The sequence below is a fragment of the Phoenix dactylifera genome, chromosome 8, assembly GCF_051530095.1.
Source record: "Phoenix dactylifera cultivar Ajwa chromosome 8, Ajwa_hap1_PhDact_Kaust_v1.1, whole genome shotgun sequence".
In the NCBI taxonomy this organism is placed as follows: domain Eukaryota; kingdom Viridiplantae; phylum Streptophyta; class Magnoliopsida; order Arecales; family Arecaceae; genus Phoenix; species Phoenix dactylifera.
The window spans coordinates 28,082,102-28,105,025 of NC_143197.1; the positions used below are offsets into that span (position 1 = coordinate 28,082,102).

A 22,924-nucleotide genomic window follows, 5' to 3' on the forward strand; every position below is an offset into this window, starting at 1 on the left:
TTTTTAATTAATATTACTGGCTCATTAATTTCAGAACATTTCTTACACCGTGATAGCTCTTGTTAGCCAAAGGCTAGCTTTGTTATAACTTAGTTTAACTAGATAGGAAGGTGGCGAACCCTGGAGGCTCAATTGATCTTCCAAAAGTTTCTTAGGAAGAAGATGGGCACTAGTGGAACAACATATAAGTTCACAATGTTTTTACTTCTTTTGTTAGTATTCTTTTAGCATAAGCTCATAATTTATTTTTGCATTTAAATTAATATAATATAAGGTGGGCACTGGAGAGGGAAATTAGATTACAAAGATGAAGAAAAATTTTTTTATTCAACTTGATTTCAAGCATCATTGATACATTAAGACTGAGACACACTCTATAGCAGGTCAAACCCTAACTTTGGAAAAGAATCCTAGTCCCAAGGTAGAAGACTAAAATGACCCATTTGCGGTAGTCGCCATGGTAAACCCATCGTATTATGTACAATTATGAGAGAATTCTATTAAAGTCTTCTAATGCTTTTTTTCTTACAAAAGAAAAAAGTTATCCCTTAGTCGTAACCAAAGATTTCTTGTATGACTAATTTCTTATCTGTCAAAAATCATTTCTTTGTGGAAGTTAATTCCTCAAAAAAAACTATTCATACACTGTCTGTTATATAAATGACAAGTAGCCAAATATGGTATCTTCAAGTATCACATAAATTAATTAATCAAATGTTGAATGATCCAATATTTTTGACTATTTTCTATAGTTCGTCGATGATCGAGTAATTTTTGGATGGAACAGGATTGTTACTTTTTCTTGATACTAAAGCTTCAGCCTACTATGCACTATTTGGCTCATAAATTAGTGGTAAGTATATACTCTTCGAAAAGAGAAAGGATGTTCAAATAAATGAGCATTGCAAAACATTACATTTGATGGTTTGACCCAATATACTAGAAGAAACTAGGGGGGGGCTATTCACCCACCCCATGCAAGCCAGAGCGCAAGCTCCCAAGCAAACTGATCCACTCCTCCTGGAACTGGGACTTGGTACTATCAGGAGTCAAAGTGTGCCCTTTGGAATCGAACCCTGTCCCTTGCCTTAAAAGCAAGGCATTGCACCATCCAAACCAAGTTTAGCGGTAATTTAGAAATCTTTGTATAACTTAACTTCCATTTCAAGTCATGGCTCCAAAGAATGTTTTATTCTTTCTTTTCACATTGGAAATATCCTTCTAAAAATTTAAATTTGCTTGAATTCTCTCTTTAAATTTATATTTATTTCTATACTTCCATAAAAACATTGTTTTTGCCTAAATATTCGTAATATAACAGTTCTTCAAACACCATTAATAAAAACCATATCTATTTTAATTAAAAATAAAATAAAATTTTAAAATTATTTTTTTTCTTAATCTCGATCGTCTTATAAATGCTTCTTTTTGCACATCTACACATTAAAAATATATTAGTTATTTTAATTTAAATTGTTAATTTTTTAATGACATTAGATGGCGTAGGTATATATGCAAAAATAAAAATAAAAATAGAAAAGAATAACAAAACAAGTATTTTAAGAGGATATAAATGCAAATATCAATTAGAAGAGTATTCATATAAAATTTGATATTTAGGAGGGTATTCATGCAAAACAAATAATGGATCATGTATTTTTTTTTTTTTAATAGAAACTGTAATGCCAATGCAGACTCCATGGGAAAGTTGTAACCTAGACATCTTTTGTCTATGTAACAAAGACTCACATAGGGTTTTCAGATAATTTTCATTCACCGTCTTTATATAAACCGGTTTTGGTTCATACACGGCTTTCTTTCTCTGTTAGCCAAGAACATCCTCTCTTTTACCAAAAAGAACATCCTCTCTCTCTCTCTCTCTCTCTCTCCAATGGCGGCCTCCGCCATGGTCGTAGACAACAAAGTTTGCTCCCGGCCGTCCGGCCCGCCGCCGAGCTTCCCGGCCGTGAGCGCCGACGTCTTCCTCTCTGTCGACGACGACGAGGATCTCTACGGTCGCCTCAAGTCTCTCCAGCGGCAGATCGAGTTTGTCGACATCCAGGAGGAGTACGTCAAGGACGAGCAGAAGAACCTCAAGCGCGAGCTCCTCCGCGCCCAGGAGGAGGTCAAGCGGATCCAGTCCGTTCCTCTTGTCATAGGCCAGTTCATGGAAATGGTCGACCAGAACAACGGCATCGTTGGCTCCACCACCGGATCCAACTACTATGTTCGAATTTTGAGCACCATCAACCGCGAGCTCCTCAAGCCCTCCGCCTCCGTCGCCCTCCACCGCCACTCCAACGCCCTCGTCGACGTGCTCCCGCCCGAGGCCGACTCTAGCATCTCCCTCCTCAGCCAGTCCGAGAAACCCGACGTTACCTATAACGTGAGTGCGGAAACCCTAGAAAAATTGATTCTTTGATCGAAAGTTTCAATCTATGTGCATCCATCTGCATGTGTTTATGCATTACGGTTTGGGAAGATCTCCCCGGGGGGGTTGGGATTCTAGGGTGCAAATTAGGGTTTGGAGTGGAATCTCGTGTTTCTTGGCGGGAAAGTTTCTTAGGGTTTGGAGTGGAATCTCGTGTTTCTTGGCGTGAAAGTTTCTCCGATTGGTGGATTATTATGGCTGTAAGATGGAATTTAGAATTTGTAAGCTTTTGGTTTCATTTCTTACGCGTATAGGTTATTGAACCTTTAAATTTGGGTTTTCTTGAAGATGGATTTAGGGATTAAAGAAAGGTACACCCTCTTTTCTTGATTTTTAGCATTACTTCGTGAATAGTTAGTATTGAATATTAGTATGGATATGGGATTGCAAACATGACCTAGTTGTTCCATGCAGTAGTTCTATTGATGCAATTCGGAGTTAGGTAGAATCTGGGAATTTTGAAGCTTCAGTAATGTATTTAGTTCATTTGAATATTCTATATTTAGAATTTGGGTTTTCTTGGAGTTGAAGTTGGGTTTTGCAGGAAAAAAATGTTTATCTTTTTTTTTTTTTTTTTACTTTTGCTTTTCTTGTGAGTCTAGGAATTTCTGATGTAGTGTTAGATATAGCTAAGAGTTGCAGGGGAAATATTGAGAAGATGCAAAGCTCATGACTGTTATAGACTAAACCTGATTTGCATTTAAAATGTATGTAGTGGGACCCATACTTAATGATTTTAGTTATCCTGGATTCCAGGATTTTAGTCTTATACTTCTCTCTAGGCTGTCACTTTTTTCCTTGGTGAAGGATAGGGAAGTTATGGGAGAAGAAAATCTTTGAGGTTGTTGATATAGCACACCCATTTTGAAAGAGGAAGCCGAATCACAAGTTTATGGACTAGTGATTGCACGGGTGGTGAAGATCTCAAGTTCTCTTACATGTGCATGAAGTGGCCAAGTTGCATTTATGGAATGCTGAGTATTTCTGGATGAGTCAATTCTAAGATGTTGCATTATGATAGGAGTCTGGTACTTAGTGGTTGCTTCAAGCTAAAATTCAGTTGTTCTTTTCCACACTGTATCTACCAGGTTTCAGAACGTTTCCATTTTTTGCTAGAAATGGGCTCCTGTGTTTCTGCACCATATTTGCATCCTATTATAGTTCTATATGCTAATAAAAACTGACATATGTCTGACGAGATTATTTTGTTTCTCTCAATACTCGGGGCATGGTTTTGCCTAGTTGCCCCTGATGACATTCTAAACTCTGCTAATAATCATGCTGCTATCGAGCTAGAAATAACTTTCTTGGCATTTGTTCTTGAGTCGATGCATATTAGTTTCGACAATATACATTGAATCTTTTGGAATCAAGTCCTATTGACTTTGAAAGGCAAAACCCAGAAGCCAAACTTAGTTTGTCATTGCCAATTGTACGAGAGCAACATGTCTAGAGAAGCGGTTTATTAACACAGACAATAAAGGATATCACTTTTGCGAGCTGTTTAAATGTTCTGAAGAGCACTATTATTAATGAATAATTTTATAAAGAATTGTTTTTGTTTGTACTTAAAAGTGTTTATCTCCTTGTCTCCTGAATGAAACACTTGGATTGTTGATGGCTCTTGTAACTTTGTTTGGGAGATGCTTGAAGGCATTGCACTTTCTCTAAGAGATCCAACGGGAAACTTAAGTAGAATATCTGTTTTGTTTTCCCTAGAAACCTTATCCCATCATTATGTTAAGCTTGGAATGATGAATTGGAAATTTTAGGTGATTTATTGGAAATGGTAGATTGTTATCGCTTCTACTATTGGTCATCCATGTCAGATTTTCGAGCCCAAAGTTTTCATATTAGTGATACGTGCAAATTGATGTTGAGTGCAGGGCTTTTGGATGGTGAGACATTAAACACCTTGGTGAGTGGCCCCTGGGATGGAAGTGGAGAAATTTTGGACAGATCCAAGATATGTCCTAGTTGTTATATAGAAACCAAGTTATTGATATCTTGTCTGATATAGTAAAATCATGATTATTTATCATTATTGGGAATTCAGTCTGATTTTTATTTATTACAAAATAAATCCATCAAGGAGAATTTAATTTTAGGAACTGAAGCCACAGCATGAAAGTTGCAAAACCATATAAATTAAGCACCAACAAATAAAGTGACCAGCAAAGACAGGCATGCTACATGATGTTCGCAACATCACCAAACTGTGGTTCTATGGATTATTCTGCAGTGATTGCACAGGACCTACTGATACTTCAAAATTGTATGTTTTATAGTTTAACACAGTTTCCTTCGTTTGATGTAGTTAAAATTGTAGACAACTAGACATATTGAAAGCTGACTTCATATGGAAATTTATCTCGATATAACTCCTGATAATGTAAATCTACTTGGCTTGATGGGCTTATTAATGTATTCACAGTCAAGTATCGTCAGATGAGTGTGGTTTTGTTACAGAGATTATTGTATTTGCAATTTTGCATTACTAAGATACCTTTGTAGAGTTTCAGAATGCATGCAATATTTTTTTGCCTCTTCCTCTATATGTGCGAGTGTCTTGCATGCTTGCTTGCTTTGATTTGCGCTTGCATGCTTGCTGGAAAAAGAGATGTCAACCAAAAAAACCTAACTATAGAAAAAAATTCAGTTCTTTATTAAGTTTATTTCCCTAAAATATGTCTTGGATGGTTGTGGTTTAAGGTGTATGATGTATTTTTCAGCTTTTCTAGCCCTTTTGGTACAAATACATGTTGGTTGTTACCTTCTAAAAAAATCATTTTATATGAAATATTCAAATGACTTGTATATGTAATATTTGCCTGTGGAATTTGGTATAGGTTTGGATTGCCTTATATGATTTTGCATCTCTTCCAACCCTCTTGGTACCAAGACATCTGTTGGTTGGTTACCTTTGAAAAAAATCATGTTATATGATAGCTTATAAATGAGATCTGCGATTACCTAATTGCTGTTACGTTGAATTAAGTCACTAGTCAAATGACTTGAATGCAGTATGCGTTTTTTCTTGTCAAACCTTTGGTATTGGTTTAGAAGCAACAGTTCAGTTACTGTGGTGCCCCTGGAATTGCTGATCGATATAGTTGAGGAATGCTCATTGAAGAAGAAATACAAATTTATTGAATAGATTGCGAGCATTATATTGGTGTCGTCAGTTAAATAGTAGCAATCATGTTATCAAAAGCAGATCAAGACTGTTGAAAAGATTTGAACTTCAGATATGTTTCTGTGCTTCTCTGTCCTCTGGGGACTCCTTTATTTTTCACTTAATAGTGGAGCTCACAAAACCATGTGCCTAGAACTTGGGGAGATATCATGCTTGCTTCGCTTACTTTTCATTTTATCATCCTTTGTGTTTGTTCCTTGTCTTTTCACTCTTTGGTGCTCATGCAACCTTGGAATGGTGAATATCGTCATGCATTTTGTTTCATCCCTTTATTTAACTCATTCTTTTAATCACTTTAACTAAAAGGTTGAAAATCTATCAATGAATCTAGGAAATGAAATATGTTGACTTTTACCACTTCATTCAGTAATCTATTAACCATCTTGTAATTTATTTGATAATTTTATTGAACCATTGGCATTCTGCATTCTGTTGATACCAGTTAATAGTTACAGGTTAACTGTTATAATTTGCTGAATTATCGTCCTTTTATCTGCTCAGGATATTGGGGGTTGTGATATTCAGAAGCAGGAAATTCGTGAAGCTGTTGAGTTGCCTCTGACACATCATGAGTTATACAAACAGATTGGTATAGATCCTCCAAGAGGCGTGCTTCTCTATGGCCCTCCTGGAACTGGTAAAACCATGCTTGCCAAGGCTGTGGCTAATCATACAACTGCAGCTTTTATAAGAGTTGTTGGGTCAGAATTTGTTCAGAAGTATTTGGGTGAGGTACGGTTTCTTAGATATATCTGAATGCACCACCCACATCCATTGCGTATCCTTTTCCTTTTGTCTGTTATGTTCATCTAGGTTAAGACATTCTCATAGAATTTGGTTTGGTCACATTTATATTTTAAAAAATGATAAATCTGCTTAGTGATCTTTTGTTTCCTTAACAGGTGGTGTAAATATAGGTTCTAAATGTGTCAAGATAATTTTCATGTTTTTTTTTTTACCGACAAGTTGTATCCGTTGTTTCATTTGTATCCTTACAAGGACAAAGTTTAAAGGGTACATGCAGTAACAATTTTCTACCACTTATGCTTAGATTTTCTTCATTTTTTATAAGAAGATTGCTCGTTGTGCTCAATTTCATGAAGAATATAAATTTGGTCAGAAGTTGTCATTATTATTCCTGAATTCCTCTGCTATATTTCAATTTTCAAGCATCTTGTTTATTGCATTTTTTTATTCAGGGTCCACGAATGGTTCGGGATGTTTTCCGACTTGCTAAAGAGAATGCCCCTGCAATCATATTTATTGATGAGGTTGATGCTATAGCTACGGCACGGTTTGATGCACAAACTGGTGCTGATAGGGAAGTGCAGCGTATCCTCATGGAACTTCTGAATCAGGTAGAACTAAGTAAAGATATTGGAGGCACCAGTTTGTCCTTTCTTTTTCTCTTTTTTGATGAATTAATCCCTTTCCACTTGTTTGAAAGAGTAAAAGGTCTCAGAAATAAAAGAGAACTCTAATAAGTTCAACCAAACTGAAATGCTATACAAGTTAAATATATAAATAATTCCCTCATTTAGTTTTGCTGTTTGCTGCTAGCTGCTCCTGCTGGTGTACAACCTTTCTTTCTTGGACCACCTGATTGAGATTACCCTGCTTTGGATAAATCATCAAGTCGATGTGGCATTTTTTGACTCTATAAAGTTCTGTGTGCAACATTTTTTGGTTCTTTTTTGGCTCCAAAGACCATCTAGTGGTTATCTTAGGGTGGGACCCTGAAGTGGCCAAGGAATTTAGGCAATAAGTGTAGTTCTAGATGTGCTTAGTCTTTTGGCTTGTTCCCATTGAAGCCATGTCGTGGATTAGAGGAAAACTTGCACTGCGTAACTTTTTTTTCACTGATTAACAATGTGTATGCTTGTCACCAACATGTATGCTTGCTCATATCTTGCCCATTTTCATTGTCATGGATTAATTATGTGAGGTATTTGTCTGTGATTGGTTTTGCAGATGGATGGTTTCGATCAAACTGTGAATGTAAAGGTTATAATGGCAACAAATCGAGCTGACACCCTAGACCCTGCCCTTCTGCGCCCGGGTAGACTTGATCGGAAAATTGAATTTCCTTTGCCTGACAGACGGCAAAAGCGGCTAGTTTTTCAAGTAAGATCTGCAAAAAGCGATCCAAAATATCATTAAAATTCATAATTTAAGCTTTAATTGATGTTAAAATGCACTGGTTCAATATAACAAACAACAAATAAATTGGAAGTTATCCAATTGCGTCAATAGAACCGGGAATATGCATAACAATCCGTACACAGCTTTACAAATCGCAGGCTTTTAATGGTATGGACGGGCATTGATTATTTTATTATGCTGACTTTGTATACATCTAGATGTCATAAATATCTGACAGTTGATTTTTCTTATTGCGGCATGTCCTTGGTTGATAAAAACACGAGGGATGCTCTCATCAATCTGAAGTATCATTGATGATCTTGCTAGAGAAATTTTGAGTTTTAACATTTCATTGCTATATCTTGGTGAACCTCCCTCTTACCTCCTAGTCTCTCGCTCCTCTTTTTTCAAGCTTAACTTGTATCTTTCTTGCGTTGTCTTACCTCTCTTTTTCTCCAAGCACGAACACACAACCACGGACACAGACATGTGGACACATGCACACAGAGAGGGGAGAGATTGAGATAGATAGATAGATAGAGAGAGACCATATCTAGGTACACAAGTGCTACAATTGTTAACTTATGTCTCTTTGTATTTGTTTCCCACTTTCTGCACTTGTTTTTCAAATAGGCAACTATTGCTCAAGAATATAGCGCAATAAAACATTAGATCTTACCCAAAAAGAAAAGGCAAAAATTAGAAAATTTGTTTACAGGAAAAAATCATTGGAAAGATCAATAAATTGTAGAAAGAGGCAAAGTTGAGAAGATTATTTCCCATATGAGTAAAATTTCACTATAGATTACTAATATTGCTTATTATCTTTTAAATGGCTTTGTTAATTCTATACTAATGGTTAAGTAGGCATAATGACATTATTTTCTGTGCTATTTTTCTACACTTCTTTTATTGAATGTGTCTCGTGCTTTGTGCTTCGTCTTTATTCAGGTCTGCACTGCTAAAATGAATCTCAGTGATGAGGTTGACTTGGAAGACTATGTTTCTCGACCAGATAAAATTAGTGCTGCTGAGGTTAGTTATTTTAAATTTATTCATTCTGGAATTCCTTTTCCATTTATTTTACTTTGTGTGTTAAAATTTCCAGATTCAGATGAAGCTGAGATTAGCCACTTTAAATTGACGTCTGATTGATTGTCTAGAAGTCTCAGTGATCCAATTATTAGGCTGTTATTTTTCCTTCAAGCACATGAGCTGTGTTTTCAAATAGCTGATATGTTTTAGACATGATAATGGAATGCAACTTTCGTCGGAGTTTGAACTTAGATTCAGTTGGGCTTGTGGAGTTTCAGTTTTGGCAGTTCCTTTCCAAGTTTCAGAGTTTTGATCATAAAAATCGGGGAAAACATTGACACATCTGAAAAAGTAGAAGAAAAATAAAAGAAAAAAAGAAAGATTGCACATGGCATTTTAGAGTATTTTGTGATACATAAGTTCTTTATTTGTGTAGTTTCAACAATTTTGGGCTCAAGCTACTTTTGCATGTAAGTAAAACTCATAAGGGGTAATAATTTGTACCACTAATTTATATTACTTACAAAATTTCATTATATTTAGCAATTCTGGAACGTTTCAGTGCCTGGTGCAATTAATTGTTTCACCATGTTTAGTAAAATTCACAAATATGTTAAATTTGGGCACTTCTTTCTTATATTTCCATGGTTAAGTGACTGTTAATTAAATACATGTAGTTGTAGAATGTTATATTTATTTTATATGAAAAATGCCATTACTATAAAGATTGATCTTTTATTTAGTTGTTTGCATCAGTCTTTGTAAATCGCTTTTTGGAGGCCTTGGCCTATCAAGGATTATGTTCATCATCTATCCCATCTTTTTTTACTCAGCAAAACAAGGATAATTAGCAAAAACTGAAATTATATAGCCTATGTGATTAAAGAAATAAAGAAATAACCCCAATGTGATAGTACAGACCAAAATAAAACTCTAAAAAAGAGGTGATGGTTAGTTTTGATTAGTTTAAACTGAAAATAACCACCAAAACTAGATCAAAATTAATCAGTTTTGGCTGAAACTGATTGAAGCCAGAAACTGTGAGTTAGTTTTGTTCTAATTGAGACTGAGAATTAAAACCTTACTCATTTCAATGGTTATGAAACTTCTTGCTAACATTTCCTTCCTAGTTATTTGTGTTCTCGCCTATTTAGTGTAATGAGTTGACTTTCTAATAATCATTTCAAGCATTTATCTATACACCATATAACAAATCTTGAGTTGTTTTTATCATGGAGTGTGGCCTACAGCATGCCCCTTGTGGAACGTCTGTGCCCATCTCCTTGATCGTTTCAACTTGCATGTGTAATAATAATGCTAATCCAACTTATACTAACGTCGCTTGAGTGTATAACCATTATTGACGTAATAACCGGTGCACTCAATTTCTTTTCCACCTGCAAAAGCTTTTCTAACATCGGGAGTGTTTTTTTTTATTTTTGTCTTTTTCATTTTTTTTGGGGTGGGGGGTTGGGCTTTACAATATCATAGCATAGTTTGACCCTAGAAACTTTAGTGTAGTTTGACCTATAAACTTTTCTTGGACTGTAGTTGTGCATTTCAGCCCTCCTTGTATCGCATCATTTATAAGTAGAACTGTTCCATATAAAGTGTAGCTTGACCAAAGTGACCATCTTTCATGAATTGTTTTGCAGATTGCTGCCATTTGCCAGGAGGCGGGTATGCATGCTGTTCGCAAGAACCGATATGTTATTCTTCCCAAGGACTTTGAGAAAGGCTACCGTACCAATGTAAAGAAGCCAGACACAGATTTTGATTTCTACAAATGAGGAGCTAAACTGTCAGAGGATACTGGCTTCCCGAGCTTTAATGGTGCTAATTTTGTTTAATACTGGGGAAAGGAGTGCATTTGAGGAGTTTTGAGTTTACATATTTCTACTTTTGTGACTAGAATTTTCCTACATATTGTTTGTCCTGGATGTGGTCTATAAATTGTGTAGGATCTAGATGTAACTGGTAAGGGAGCTTAAAATTCTTCAAATGTGCTCTACAGCCTCGATCTCAAATGAGACGGCGATCAGAATTTCCAATGTTCTATTGCTTTCAGAGCACTGAAATGATTATTTTTCATTTAGTGTTCATTGTTGGCTTGATAGAAGGATACGGGTAATGTGGGATTACTTTTTCACCATGGATACGGGTAATGTGCTCTACGGCATTACCTTTATGAACTCCCATGGATGAGAAACAGCTGAAAGTGAGGGCATCTCCACCATCATTGACTATGGATTTACCATGTCAGAGTGGGGGATAGAGGGGCGTGCCTTCTATCCCAATTAGAAGCCCAATTCCTAATCAAGTGTCCCAACTCAGCTCTGAAAATGCAGTGCGAGTATGTTCATATGCATGTCCGAACGTTTGCCTGAAAAATAATCAATCTCCCAAATATAAACTATGGTCTATGTAAGAGTAGGATAGCTTACAAGATTAAGGAGACAAGATAAGGTGGCAGTGGTTGAGGCTTGGCAGAAAAGGATGCAGACTTCATCAATTAAATTAAAAACCGAACCAACCTCTCTCTGTGTATGATAGCTCGTTTGGTGCAAATCCTGTGAGCCTTCTCTTTCTCCTGGCCCACGTCACAGTTCCCTGTGATTGTTCCCCACCCCGTTCTTCATTAAAAAAAGTTCCCTTTCATGCTAGACGATAACATAGCGATTATCCCTTCTCTTGTTGAGGAGCGGAGTTAATTTATTCAGTTCAATTATTGCAAATAGTTCAGTAGGAGCTCTGTCCCCTTCCGAAGATTTGGTATTTGGATTTCTCACCAAAAAAGACTCAGCTCTCATTCTATTCTCCTCCCGCCACTCCGGTCCTGTCGGCAAGGAGACGGCAGGGGCCATGCCATTAGGTTGATTGAAATGATAGATTTGTGCCATGCTAGACCAAAAGGGAAATGCTGGATTCACACGAGGCCGAGTTTTGTAAATAATTTAGGCGATGTTTTGTCGGGAAATAAAGCAGGCATAAGACTTAAACAAGAAATGCAGGCATAAAATGAAAAACAGGTATACTGGTTTTTTTTTTTTATTTAATGTTAGGCACAATTATCCCAAATGAGAAGATCCCATAGATTAATTTTGAAATAATATCATCATTTTTGCCTACTTTTTAGTTTTTATGATAAAAAGTTTCTCATGTAAAAAAGTTATTTTCAAAGATTCCAGTCAAATAAGAATTAGAATAACTCAAAGATGTCTATTCTCGTAGGCACAACCTTGCTGTTCTTATCTTTCTTATTTTCTAGCCAAGCAAAGCCCTAAAACTAAAGCCAGTGATAAGTTCCAAGTAAGAGAAAACAGTATGCTTTTAGTTAGTTGCAAATACATGACATTAGAAAGACGCAACTCTCCTATTATAATGGAAACTCTTATAAAAATGTCCCCACATCTTGACCAAATATTTTGACAAAAAACTTGCCAAATAATATCCCAAATAGTTAATCTTATATTAGAATTTCTATCATGAAATAGAGCTTTTTTTTCCATTTTCCTTTTTTAAGTATGTCACTGCAGTCATTTTATTGTACAGTATTCTCGCAAGTTTGAGTTGGGATATTGCCCTCATGTCTCTCTAACTAGTATCTGAATTAAAAATAATAATGATATCGCTGACATTTATATTTTTAGGTGTCCAGACAACTCAAATCCTTGAATTGTTAGTCTGTGTTACTCAGCGAAATAGGTTATTTTTCTTCTTTTTGAGTAGTTTCAGTTACAATGGCTCAATTAGATGGGACCTATGATGTCTACATGACATGCACAACCAACCTACCATCTCTAAATTTAAACGTTTGGTATGACCAAACTATTCAAATTAAGTACGGGCCATTATTTGAGAAGTAATATAAGTATGGATTATTAACTTCAACCAAACTGTTAGTCTTGGGTTCTAAAACACAAACTAGATGATGGCAAGTACTGACATGAGCCACTAAATTACTGTCTCTTGGATTTTCTTCCTTCCATAGTTTCTTGGTGAAGCCTTCCGGTTACATAGATTTAAGTCTGCATTAACATGTCAGGTTTTTTTTTATTGGAAATGTTTTGGTTTTGAGGGAGACAAGGCAAACCAAAATCACCTATAAACATTATATTACCCTCCCCACACCCTAAAAAAAAAAAAGTTAAAAGCTTAAAATGCTTAATTTATATAATGTAAAATACCTTATCATGGCCCTACAAAAGTGTAGGCAATGTTTTCATCATGACCAAGATATTATATGCATCAGCATTAGATATCATTAAAATAACATATCTAAAACCCCTGCTCTTATTGTCTCATTTGATTAATTGATACATTTCAAGATATTTTTTAAATCAGAATTAATGCTATAGCCACACTTCTTCAACTTTTAATGAAATATTTATCGAAAATCAAATAGTTTTATTGTTTCATCTTCGTGTTTTTTTATATTAGATGGTGCTTTTATATTTTTTTACTATAATTTAAAATATTTTTATCTTTTCTCCGGTTAAGATAATACGAGATCTTGGTTTCTCTTGCTATAAATGGACCAGGCTAAGGTCAGAGGTGCCTGCAAGTATAGAAAGCATAGGGTATACAAATGATGCTTTCATTAAAAATTAAAAAAAATCAAATGCTTTTGTAATATGTCCTGAAAGTCAATGCTAAAAGAATTTGACCAAAGTTTACATCCCAACAATATCACACCCGCCCAGTTAACATCCAACGGCTGTCATAGTTACTGGTCAGATTTGGCAACCGACCCAGAAAATAAGCTCTCCAACAGCACACCGATCATTCTTCTTAAAAAAAAAAGAAAAAAATAAGATCACCAAGGAAAAGAAAAAAAAAAAAATCCCAGCCTTTTAATTAATATTCTTTGTAAAGCTAATAGAGCTGCAGACTGTGTGGCTGCTTATGTAGCCAGTTACTTCGGTAGTATCTTATGGGCTGAAGATGGGAAGTTGTTTCTGTCACTTCGAAGTATTTTATTTTTTGATTTTATTGAATGTATCCATACTCGTTAGGTATGATTTATTTATTTTAGCGCGAAAAAAAAAATTGTTCCTTATAGGCTGTAATTCTGTTCCTAGAGTTACGAAAGACTTGGAAATGAAATCAAATCATTCACCTTCCTCGTACCAACCTTGTCCAATAATTTAGAACAGATATACACTATAATGACAGAAGCTTGGACAAAAAACCTCACATCATGCTATAAGGAAATAAACCCAGGTAGACCCATGAATCCTACGAACCTCAATACGTCAATATCTGGAGAATTACTATGCGACACGATTCCATCACCGTCCATCTCGCACGCCATCAGGTTCTCAAGATCCCTACATAAGCATATGCGAACTCCCGCACCAAATAACCAGCTTTCGATCCCCGAAATGTCGCTAATTACCGCATAGGCGCGGAACCGTTGCTTCCCTCTCGATCTACTCCTTTTATACTCTCTCTCCACAAAAATTTCTCATTTAATCGTTTTCTTGGGAGGAGAAATTTCTCTCTCGGATCGGATCGGGGAGGGAGTGGGGGAACCGATGAATCGGGTGGCGAGGGGATCGCTGTCGGAACGGAGGAATATTCCGGGGGGATGGGGGCATGACCGGCGGCGGAGCTTGGGCGGAAAGGGGGAGGATGAGAGCTTGGAATTGGATCTGTTCTTGAAAAGCGGCGGCGGCGCTCTGATCGGATCGGCCAACGGATCCGACGGCCAGGACGGTGTGGATCCCTCTTTTTCCTCCATTTTATTCTGATTTATTATTATTAACTTTCTTTTTTGGCCTTTTGTGGATTTGGATTGTTTTGTGGATGGTATGTTTCCGGAAATGGCCTCCTGAATGAGAGCGTGCGCAAACTGCATAAATTTATCTTCTTTTATCAATAATTCGATCTATGACAGCCCTTTTATTTGAGAAATGTTTCAAGTTTTAATTATAATTATTTGGATATCGTGAAAATCTCGTGATCTAAGTTTCTGCTGTTTATTGTAGTTTTTATCACGTGCTTGTAACGATGGCATTTACTTCTTGTAATCCTTGGGCTTTTAGTTTTTTAATTTAAACATCTATTTCCGTTTGGAAGAATTTTGACGTAATATTTATTTGTATCACGAGTTGTGATGTGATTTCTGTGGGAGCCGGCAGGACTGAATTACTCATCAGTTGTGAGAATTCGATTATTTGTCCTTTTTTTCTGACTCTATTTATTGTTCTTTGCAGAACAAGTTAAATTGGAGAGACTATCAATTGGATCGGCCAAGATTGGGAGGAGCGGAATGGATGATTTACTCAATGCTGACAATGGAAAGCATGATTACGATTGGTAAATACCATGACTAAATCCTTCATTTTTTTCAATAAAATGGTTGGGTATATCCCCATGTGCTTAAAATAGAAAAGCTTAGCTGTTCTTGATCAGTCTTTAGGCCGCATTAAGCGTGAAAATTTTTGTTCCAGGGAAGATTTAACGTTTTAGATTTATTAGAATGCTTGCCTATAATGATTTTTTTGTCCTTATGATTGCTTCTGATACTCTATTTAATGCAAACTTACCCAAAAAATGTCTTGATGCAAGAACCTTAGATACAGAATCTTGAAGTCTGACATAGTTAAATTGTCTTCAATTATTGAACTTATATTTGATTCATAAAGGATAATTGATCATCTCTTGTGTAACTTGATGCTCTTTCTGAACTCATCAAGCTTCCACTTTACATCCGATCACTAGGTCATGCTATACATCTTCCATCAATTTCTATTGCCCAAAAAAGGTTGTCTATTTGTATCCATCTTCACTTGTAGAGAGATGTTAACTGGTTATGGGCAATGCTAAAGTTATTGTATGAAGTGAACTATTTAGATAGCAATTTGCCATCTCCAAATGTCTAGAGCTCTATGGAGTAGGATTTATGTCAACTTACAGTTGGCGGCAGACCATCATGCTATATGTACAATATTTCTTTAGTTGCTATGCACTTGATAGGATAAGTTATGTTTTGAACAAGCCTCAAATGTTCGAAAGTCAGAGGAAACACAAATCAAATCAAACTCAAAACTTTATCTTGCACTCAAAAGGGAAAAATGCTTTTTTCTAAAGTAAAATAGGATTTTCATTTGAAAACTACATTTTCTTTTGTAAGACACTCCAACAAGTTGAGTAGGCTTGAGGATTCCTACTTTGCCTGCAGTTGTCCTTCAAAGCTTCATAATAATTCTTAGCAACTTAGATAATACATGCAAGAGTTAATTTAGATCAGGATAGGGAGGAAATTCATCTCTCCCTAAATGGAGCAACGGATTGTCAATAAATGTTTCCTTTCCATACTTATAAGGATGTCTTTATACTCTCTGGAATGTTCTCATAATAAAAGACATGGTCAAGTCTTTGACTTTTATATTCCATAAACAGATAAAAAGTAAAAATGCTTACACCTTACTAGCAAAAGATAACCAAAACTCCTTGTTGATTATTTGGTTTCAAGTAAGTCTTGAATTATTTGAGCATGCAATAAATCCTATACTCTGTGTCTTTTATCTTTGAATTATCTTTTCTTTTTAGTAGGTGAAGATCAAAAACCCATTTGTATCATCTTTGGTAGGGCATCAGAAGCCAATGACATGCTAAATGTTGTTACCTTCAGATTCTCTTAGTTTGCAATTACAAGCAGAATTTCTACTTTGGCACATGTCTTGCAAAATGTTGAAAGCTAATTAGCTGTTGATTTGACTTCCGCATGGACAGGCTTCTAACTCCTCCTGGATCTCCACATGGCCCTTCTTCTGATGCTAGTAAGAAGCCACTTTCCTCAGTAGCACCTAAGCGCAGTTCCACTGTTAGATCAGTTTCAACTACAAGAGCTACAAGGGTATGAATCATCTCATCATCTCCAGTAGCTGTTCTAAGAATATAGTATCACAGTTTATCAGTTATCTTTGTTATTCTAATTCAACGGTTAGGTTGTTCAAGATGACATATCCATTCCAGGGGGTTCTCTCCGAACTCTTCCACGCATGCATGCACAACAGAAAAAGGAATCTAAATCTAATTTGCAAAAGGTTTTATTTAATCAGTTTTATTGCAAGCATTCATTGCTTATACCCCAGAAGAAGCACAAACATCTGGTCTCATTATGCAGTAGTAGCCTTTTCACCTTCTTGATATGTGATCTTCTTGGTCTTTTCTAATGTTCAAGGGCCTGACAAGTTATTTTGAGCTCAGCACAGTTTGCTTTGTCTGGCTCTTCAGCAAATGTTAAATTCAGTATATGAAGGAGAACCCAAAATATACTTCTATCTACATACTCAGTTGCAATCAGATTTTAATGATCTGTCCTCTGTGATGTCATTTAGTTTCATCTCATGTAAAGCTTAAATATCACTGTATCTCATGCGGCATTCTTTCTATGCCAGAGAACTGGTGAATCATAGTCTCGACTCTCGCCACTCACCTACCTACCTTTTTGTTAGATCGATCAATTCTGGTTTAGTTATAGGAAATGGTAATTTCACAAATTTATATGGATTGGGGATTAAGTCAACATCCCTTGGAGAGTATTAATTCGTATCTGTTAATGCATGTATTACTTTGTAACCTTTTAAGCTGCTCTTGTTTCAGTTGTGTCATTCTTACACCCATGTGTTCATTCATAAATAAATAAAACATCTCAATTTCTCATTCTTGTTGCAGCTCCCTGCTTCTCAGTCCGAGACTGGCCATTCAACAAGGCCAGCCAGGAGTGGTTCGGTGACCCGGCCTTCCATCTCTTCCAGCAATTTCTCTAATACTAACAGAACATCAGTCCTTGACACTAGCTCAGCCTCAGTAACCTCAAGGCCATCAACCCCAGGGAGCCGAGCAGCTGCTCTCTCATCTGCAAGGCCATCGACTCCAACCTCACGTCCCATACCAGCTACCCTCTCAACTGCAAGGCCATCGGCTCCAACCTCACGTTCCATACCAGCTACCCTCTCAACTGCAAGGCCATCGACTCCAACCTCACGTCCCATACCGACTCGATCATCCACTCCAGTCAGAACTCGAGCAACCCCCAGCGCTCCAGGACTTAAATCTGGACCTTCACATGGTTCTAGGCCATCAACTCCAACCTCACGACTCCAAGCTGCCACCAATTCTATCTCAAATTCAAATTCTTCAGTAGCCCGCTTGAATTCAAGACCATCAACCCCCACTCGCCAGCCTGCTGCACCAACACTAGCCCCGACGACAGGGCGTTCCCCATCTGTTGGGCGGCTCTCAGCCAGAAATGGCCGAAATTCAGCACCTTCATCACGTCCCAGCTCCCCTAGTCCACGGTCCCGAGCTCCAGTGCGCCCAGTTGATCTCCCAGATTTTTCACTTGATACGCCGCCTAACCTGAGGACAAAGTTGCCTGAACGGCCAGCTTCTGCTGGCAGGATGCGTCCAGGAATGGCGCTGACAGTTCGGTCAAATTCAAGTTCAAACTCTGAGACAGTAGCTTCTGTGAGTTCAAATCGGAGGCTGTCTTTGCCTATTGCCCCTCGGAGCAGGTTCCCAGAGAATCCACCCAAGGTTTTATCACAGAACAATGGACACCAGACCACGCCACCTGAAATGCGAAAATCTATGGTATCAGAGTCTGGAACTCGTAAGCCTATAAGGCCAGCTGCAGCCACAGAGAGCACCGGGTTTGGAAGGACGATCTCAAAGAAGTCGCTTGATATGGCTCTCAGGCACATGGTACGTTGTGTTCCTTCTCCCTGCTAGCATTTGGTGATATGAACATCCACTAATTCATGCATACAGGTGGCTCCTACTATTATTAAGCATTTGGACTTTCCAATGAAAGTATTTTATTGTCATAGTTCTGAGGGAAGACTGGATACTATAGCTTGTTAAATATAAAGACTGTTGCTGCATGGTATGTTACAATTCTGAAATCTTCTTTTCTTTGTTAACACAGGACATTCGACAAAGCCTGGGGGGCATTCGGGGTGCTTCCCTCTTTCCTCGTAGCATTCGCTCTGCTGCTCCAAAAGGAAGACCAGCTCGTATGTCGGAACCCATAGTTCCTCTGACAAGTGATGAAGACTCTGCAGAGAATGGCAATTGTAATGAAACATTTTCTGGAGACTGCAACAGATCTGTGTCATATAATGGAGACAGTATGTCTAGGTCTCCAGACAGGGAAAGCCTCAGGACAAGGGAGAGTGTGGGTGAGCTAGATCTCGATGGTAGCTACCAGTATGATGCCATGTTGATGAAAGAGGATTCAAAGAACACAAGTTGGTTGCACAGTGTTGAGGATAAGTCCGACCAAAGCCCTTTCGATCATCGATTTGAGCCTCCCCCAGAACCTTTTGATCCTCTATGACGATTCCCTTGTTGTTGTCTGTGTAATATTTGTAACATTTGATTTTTTAATTCTTGGTTCTGATCTTCATATTTCTAGAAGATGCTCCCTGGATTGGATGGTGTGTGTTTTTTTTCTTCCCCGTTGAACCAAGAGATACTGGAAGTTTGATAAGTCTTTGAACTGAGAAAATCCTTCCTACTAGCCATGTCCATAAAACATATGACTCTGGACCCTACAGCTAAACCCTCAAGTTCTTGAATCTATGGATTTTAGGATTCAAATTCGGTTCTTGATGTGTAATCGGTAAGATGTCGGAATTAGATCTACTATTTTCTTTGTAAACTTCATCTGTTGACTGGTTTTATATAGAAAAGTGGACTTGTTTATCTTCAGCACATATGAAGATTAGCACATTGTCTGCCATGGCATTGTATCGCTATTTGAATGATCGAATGCATGTATTCCTGTTGTGTTTGGGCATGGTATCTATTTATGACGCCAAACCAGGGAGGCTTTGCTAAGGTCACGAAAGAGTGAATGATTTGAGACTCTATGGATGAGTTTGTGTATTAGGAGTATTTTGAAGAAGCCTCCAGTGGCAAACAGTTGAGTTTTGGATGGAATTATGGGCAAAGAAATAGTTATGATGCCAATTGCAAATAATTGCAAAGGCATGGTGGCTTACGACTGATTTATGCTGACTTTGTATATCCATCAACTAGTAATATCTTGTACCATGGGACTCCTGTAAATGGACATTATAATCAAGAACTTGCATCTTCTAATGGAATTTGTTGGTGTATGTTACATATAACAATCAACCAGTATTTTCTTGGTTGGTCCTGTCTGAAGTCTTTAGTAAAACTGAACATTTTCTCCAAAGTGTATGTGAAGGTAGGAAGCAAAATTGGGCGGTTATTTTGGAAGAAATTGTTTTATAAACTGGTTAAGGAATCCAACTTGTTTGATACGATGCATAAGTCCAGCAGCGGCCAAAGAGAAAGAGTCCAACTGTGAGGCCCAATAGTCCTACATCGAAAAGGCTCGTTCCAGAGCCTGGGCATATGAGGCGGGTGTCTCCAAATCCTGCAAACACGTTTTGGGAGGAAAACAAAATTGGGAAGGGGTGAAGGATACTTGCGTGAAGCTCCGAAACCGGACAATATCTGATAGGGGAGCTCCGTATTTTTCCCCTAATGTGGCCCCCACGTGGGCATTAGGTGCTTCATGTGCTCCATGGAGACGGGGGTGTGACATTTGGTATCAGAGCCAAGGACGACTCTTGTCCGATGGTGGGAAGGGTGTGAGGCCTAATAGTTTCACATCGGAAAGACTTGTTCCAAAGCCTGGGCATATAAGGCGGGTGTCTCCAAATCCTGCAGACACGTTTTGGGAGAAAAACAAAATCGGAAAGGGATGAAGGATGCTTGCGTGAAGCTCCGGAACCGGACAATATCTGGCAGGGGAGCTCCGTGTTTTCCTCCTCATGTGGCCCCCACGTGGGCACTTGGTGCCTTACGTGCCCCGCGGAGGCGGAGACGTGACATTTGGTATCAGAGTCGAAAACGGCTCTTGTCCTATGGTGGGAAGGATGTGAGGCCCAATAGTCCCACCTCAGAAAGACTTGTTCCAGAACCCGGGCATATGAGGCGGGTGTTTCTAAATTCTGCAGACGCGTTTTGGAAGAAAAACAAAACCGGGGAAGGATGAAGGACATTTGTGTGTAAGGCTGCAAATGGGTCCGACCCGAGGCCCGACCCGCATAGACCAACCCGATCCGAATTTTAGGACCCGTGAGTCCGGGTTGGATCCTAAAATTGGACCCGAATCATTTTCTGGATCGAGTTTGGGTTTACTGTATGGACCCGACCCAACTCGAATGGACTGAGAGAGGGGGGGGGGGGGGGGAAGCAAAAGAGAGATTTTTTTTTTTTTTTGGTATGTGGGTCATGGCACTATTGGTCCGTCAGGATTCTCTCTCGATCTATTACACTGTTGATACCTCTGGTGTCTCGGTGGCTGGCTTTTTTTTTTTTTTTTCCTACTGTTTTTTGGTTTTTGTTTTTTTTAACTTTTGCAGGGAGGAAGTGGGGGAACAGAACTGAATATGGGTCATGTGCCAGTTTTCTGCAATGGAATCGGATTTTGGAAGAAGGTCTGGGATTTTTTTTGTCCTCGCAAGAGGGGAGCTGGGAGACACCAAGTTCCGTCCAATCAGCCATATAGACAAAAAAATAGTGTGATATGAAATTTGGCTCGTAGACCGACTTAGTTTGTAAGTCATGGGTCATCTGTTCTGACTGGAGGTCAATTGCAAGTCTTTCAAGTCCTGGGTCACCCAGCACCTCATAATTATGATGTGACCAAATTAGATTTGCCCAAATTCTTTTCAAAAGCATGGAGAAATGGATCTAATTCGGATTCGAATCCGACCCGATTTAGATCTGGGTCCGACTCGGATCCGACCCGATCCATTCTTCAATCGGATTGAATCTGAGTCCAAAATTAGAATTCGAACAAAAAAGAAGATCGAATCGGAGTCACTCAGAACCTGATCCCACTCGACTCATTTGCACTCCTACTTGCATGAAACTCTGAAACCGAACAATATCTAGCAGGGAAGCTCCATATTTTTTCCCTCATGTGGCTCCCACGTGGGCATTAGGTGCCTCACATGCTCTACGGAGGCGGTGGCATGACACCAACAACCGTTGACAAATACCAAGAGCATGAAAATTGGATATACACATCATAACTTATGTCTCGTTTAAATTGTAACGCCCATGGTTCCATGATTAGTTTTATTTAGTAGTTGGTCATATATAACCTTGCGACTGCCTCAGTTTCATGCCTTCTGCTCCACTAATAAATGTAATCTTCTTCTTTTCGAGGCATTCTCTACATCATTATGCCTATAATTTTGAGCTCAAAAGCTTGTCCAGGTGGATGATACCCACCACTGGGCCAAACTAAGTAGGTGAGGAGAAGACATTGACCTCACTTATCTATTTTTCTAATAGATAACTAGAGCATATAAGGCAGATAATCTTATAATACAGAAAGTAAATTTTTTTAAAAAAACTCTGCCACTGGAGAACATAGTTACACTCCGAAACTCCTTCAATACCAGTTGAGATCAGTAGATTCAAAAGAAAGGAGTTAAGGCTGTGCCTGTGAATCCTTGCAACTCATGAATTTTTATATATATATATATATATATATATATTGCTAAAATTTATTTGACCATCACTTAGACTAAACGAAAAAGAAAAATAAAATATTTGACATTTAGAACAAGAAATAAGAATCCAAATCTTGATAACTATCATAAGAGGTAGATTTAGCCCAAATTAAATCAGAAAACTCAAACTTGATAGCACAGCTAGCCAACATATGGGCCCCCTAGTTCGCGGTCCTCAAAGGTTCTTTCTTCTGCAAAGCGTTGACCAAGCGACCTACCAAATAAGTTTTCTATTTTGCTCCCTAATCTTGGAAAAGCTTTGATCCGACGAACCTCAAAGTAATAATCACTTTTAAAATCATAAGGTGAGCTGTTTCTTGAAATCACTAGCAAAAAGCCGGCTTTTGTGCCCCTCGAAAAAAGCTTCCCTGCTCTAATCATCTCCTCGCAGTGCTTTCGATCAGGTCAAAATTATTATCTATTGTCATCAATCCTAAAGAAGAGCCGGGCCGTGTAAGCACTTCACCCTCCAAAGTCCCAAACCATAAATTCGAATTTCAAAGACCATTGGAGCATGTGCCGTGATGCACCACTGCAACATCTCAA

The 22,924-nt window shown here is 38.0% G+C and overlaps 2 protein-coding genes across 2 annotated transcripts; both read left to right on the forward strand.

Moving 5' to 3' along the window:
• Positions 1-1,766: 1,766 nt before the first annotated feature.
• LOC103716683 (26S proteasome regulatory subunit 6B homolog) lies at positions 1,767-10,923 on the forward strand. The gene is made up of 6 exons (XM_088703378.2): positions 1,767-2,386; positions 6,129-6,359; positions 6,827-6,985; positions 7,599-7,751; positions 8,721-8,804; positions 10,460-10,923. The coding sequence occupies exons 1-6, from the start codon at positions 1,892-1,894 to the stop codon at positions 10,592-10,594; spliced, it is 1,257 nt and encodes a 418-aa protein (XP_088559504.1). The 5' UTR covers positions 1,767-1,891; the 3' UTR covers positions 10,595-10,923.
• A 3,338-nt stretch (positions 10,924-14,261) lies between these two features.
• On the forward strand, positions 14,262-19,534 carry LOC103716682 (uncharacterized). Its single transcript, XM_008804785.6, has 5 exons — positions 14,262-14,522; positions 15,023-15,125; positions 16,545-16,668; positions 17,490-18,521; positions 18,745-19,534. Exons 1-5 carry the CDS (start codon positions 14,342-14,344, stop codon positions 19,153-19,155), a joined length of 1,851 nt encoding a protein of 616 aa, XP_008803007.3. The 5' UTR covers positions 14,262-14,341; the 3' UTR covers positions 19,156-19,534.
• The last annotated feature ends 3,390 nt before the right edge of the window (positions 19,535-22,924 follow it).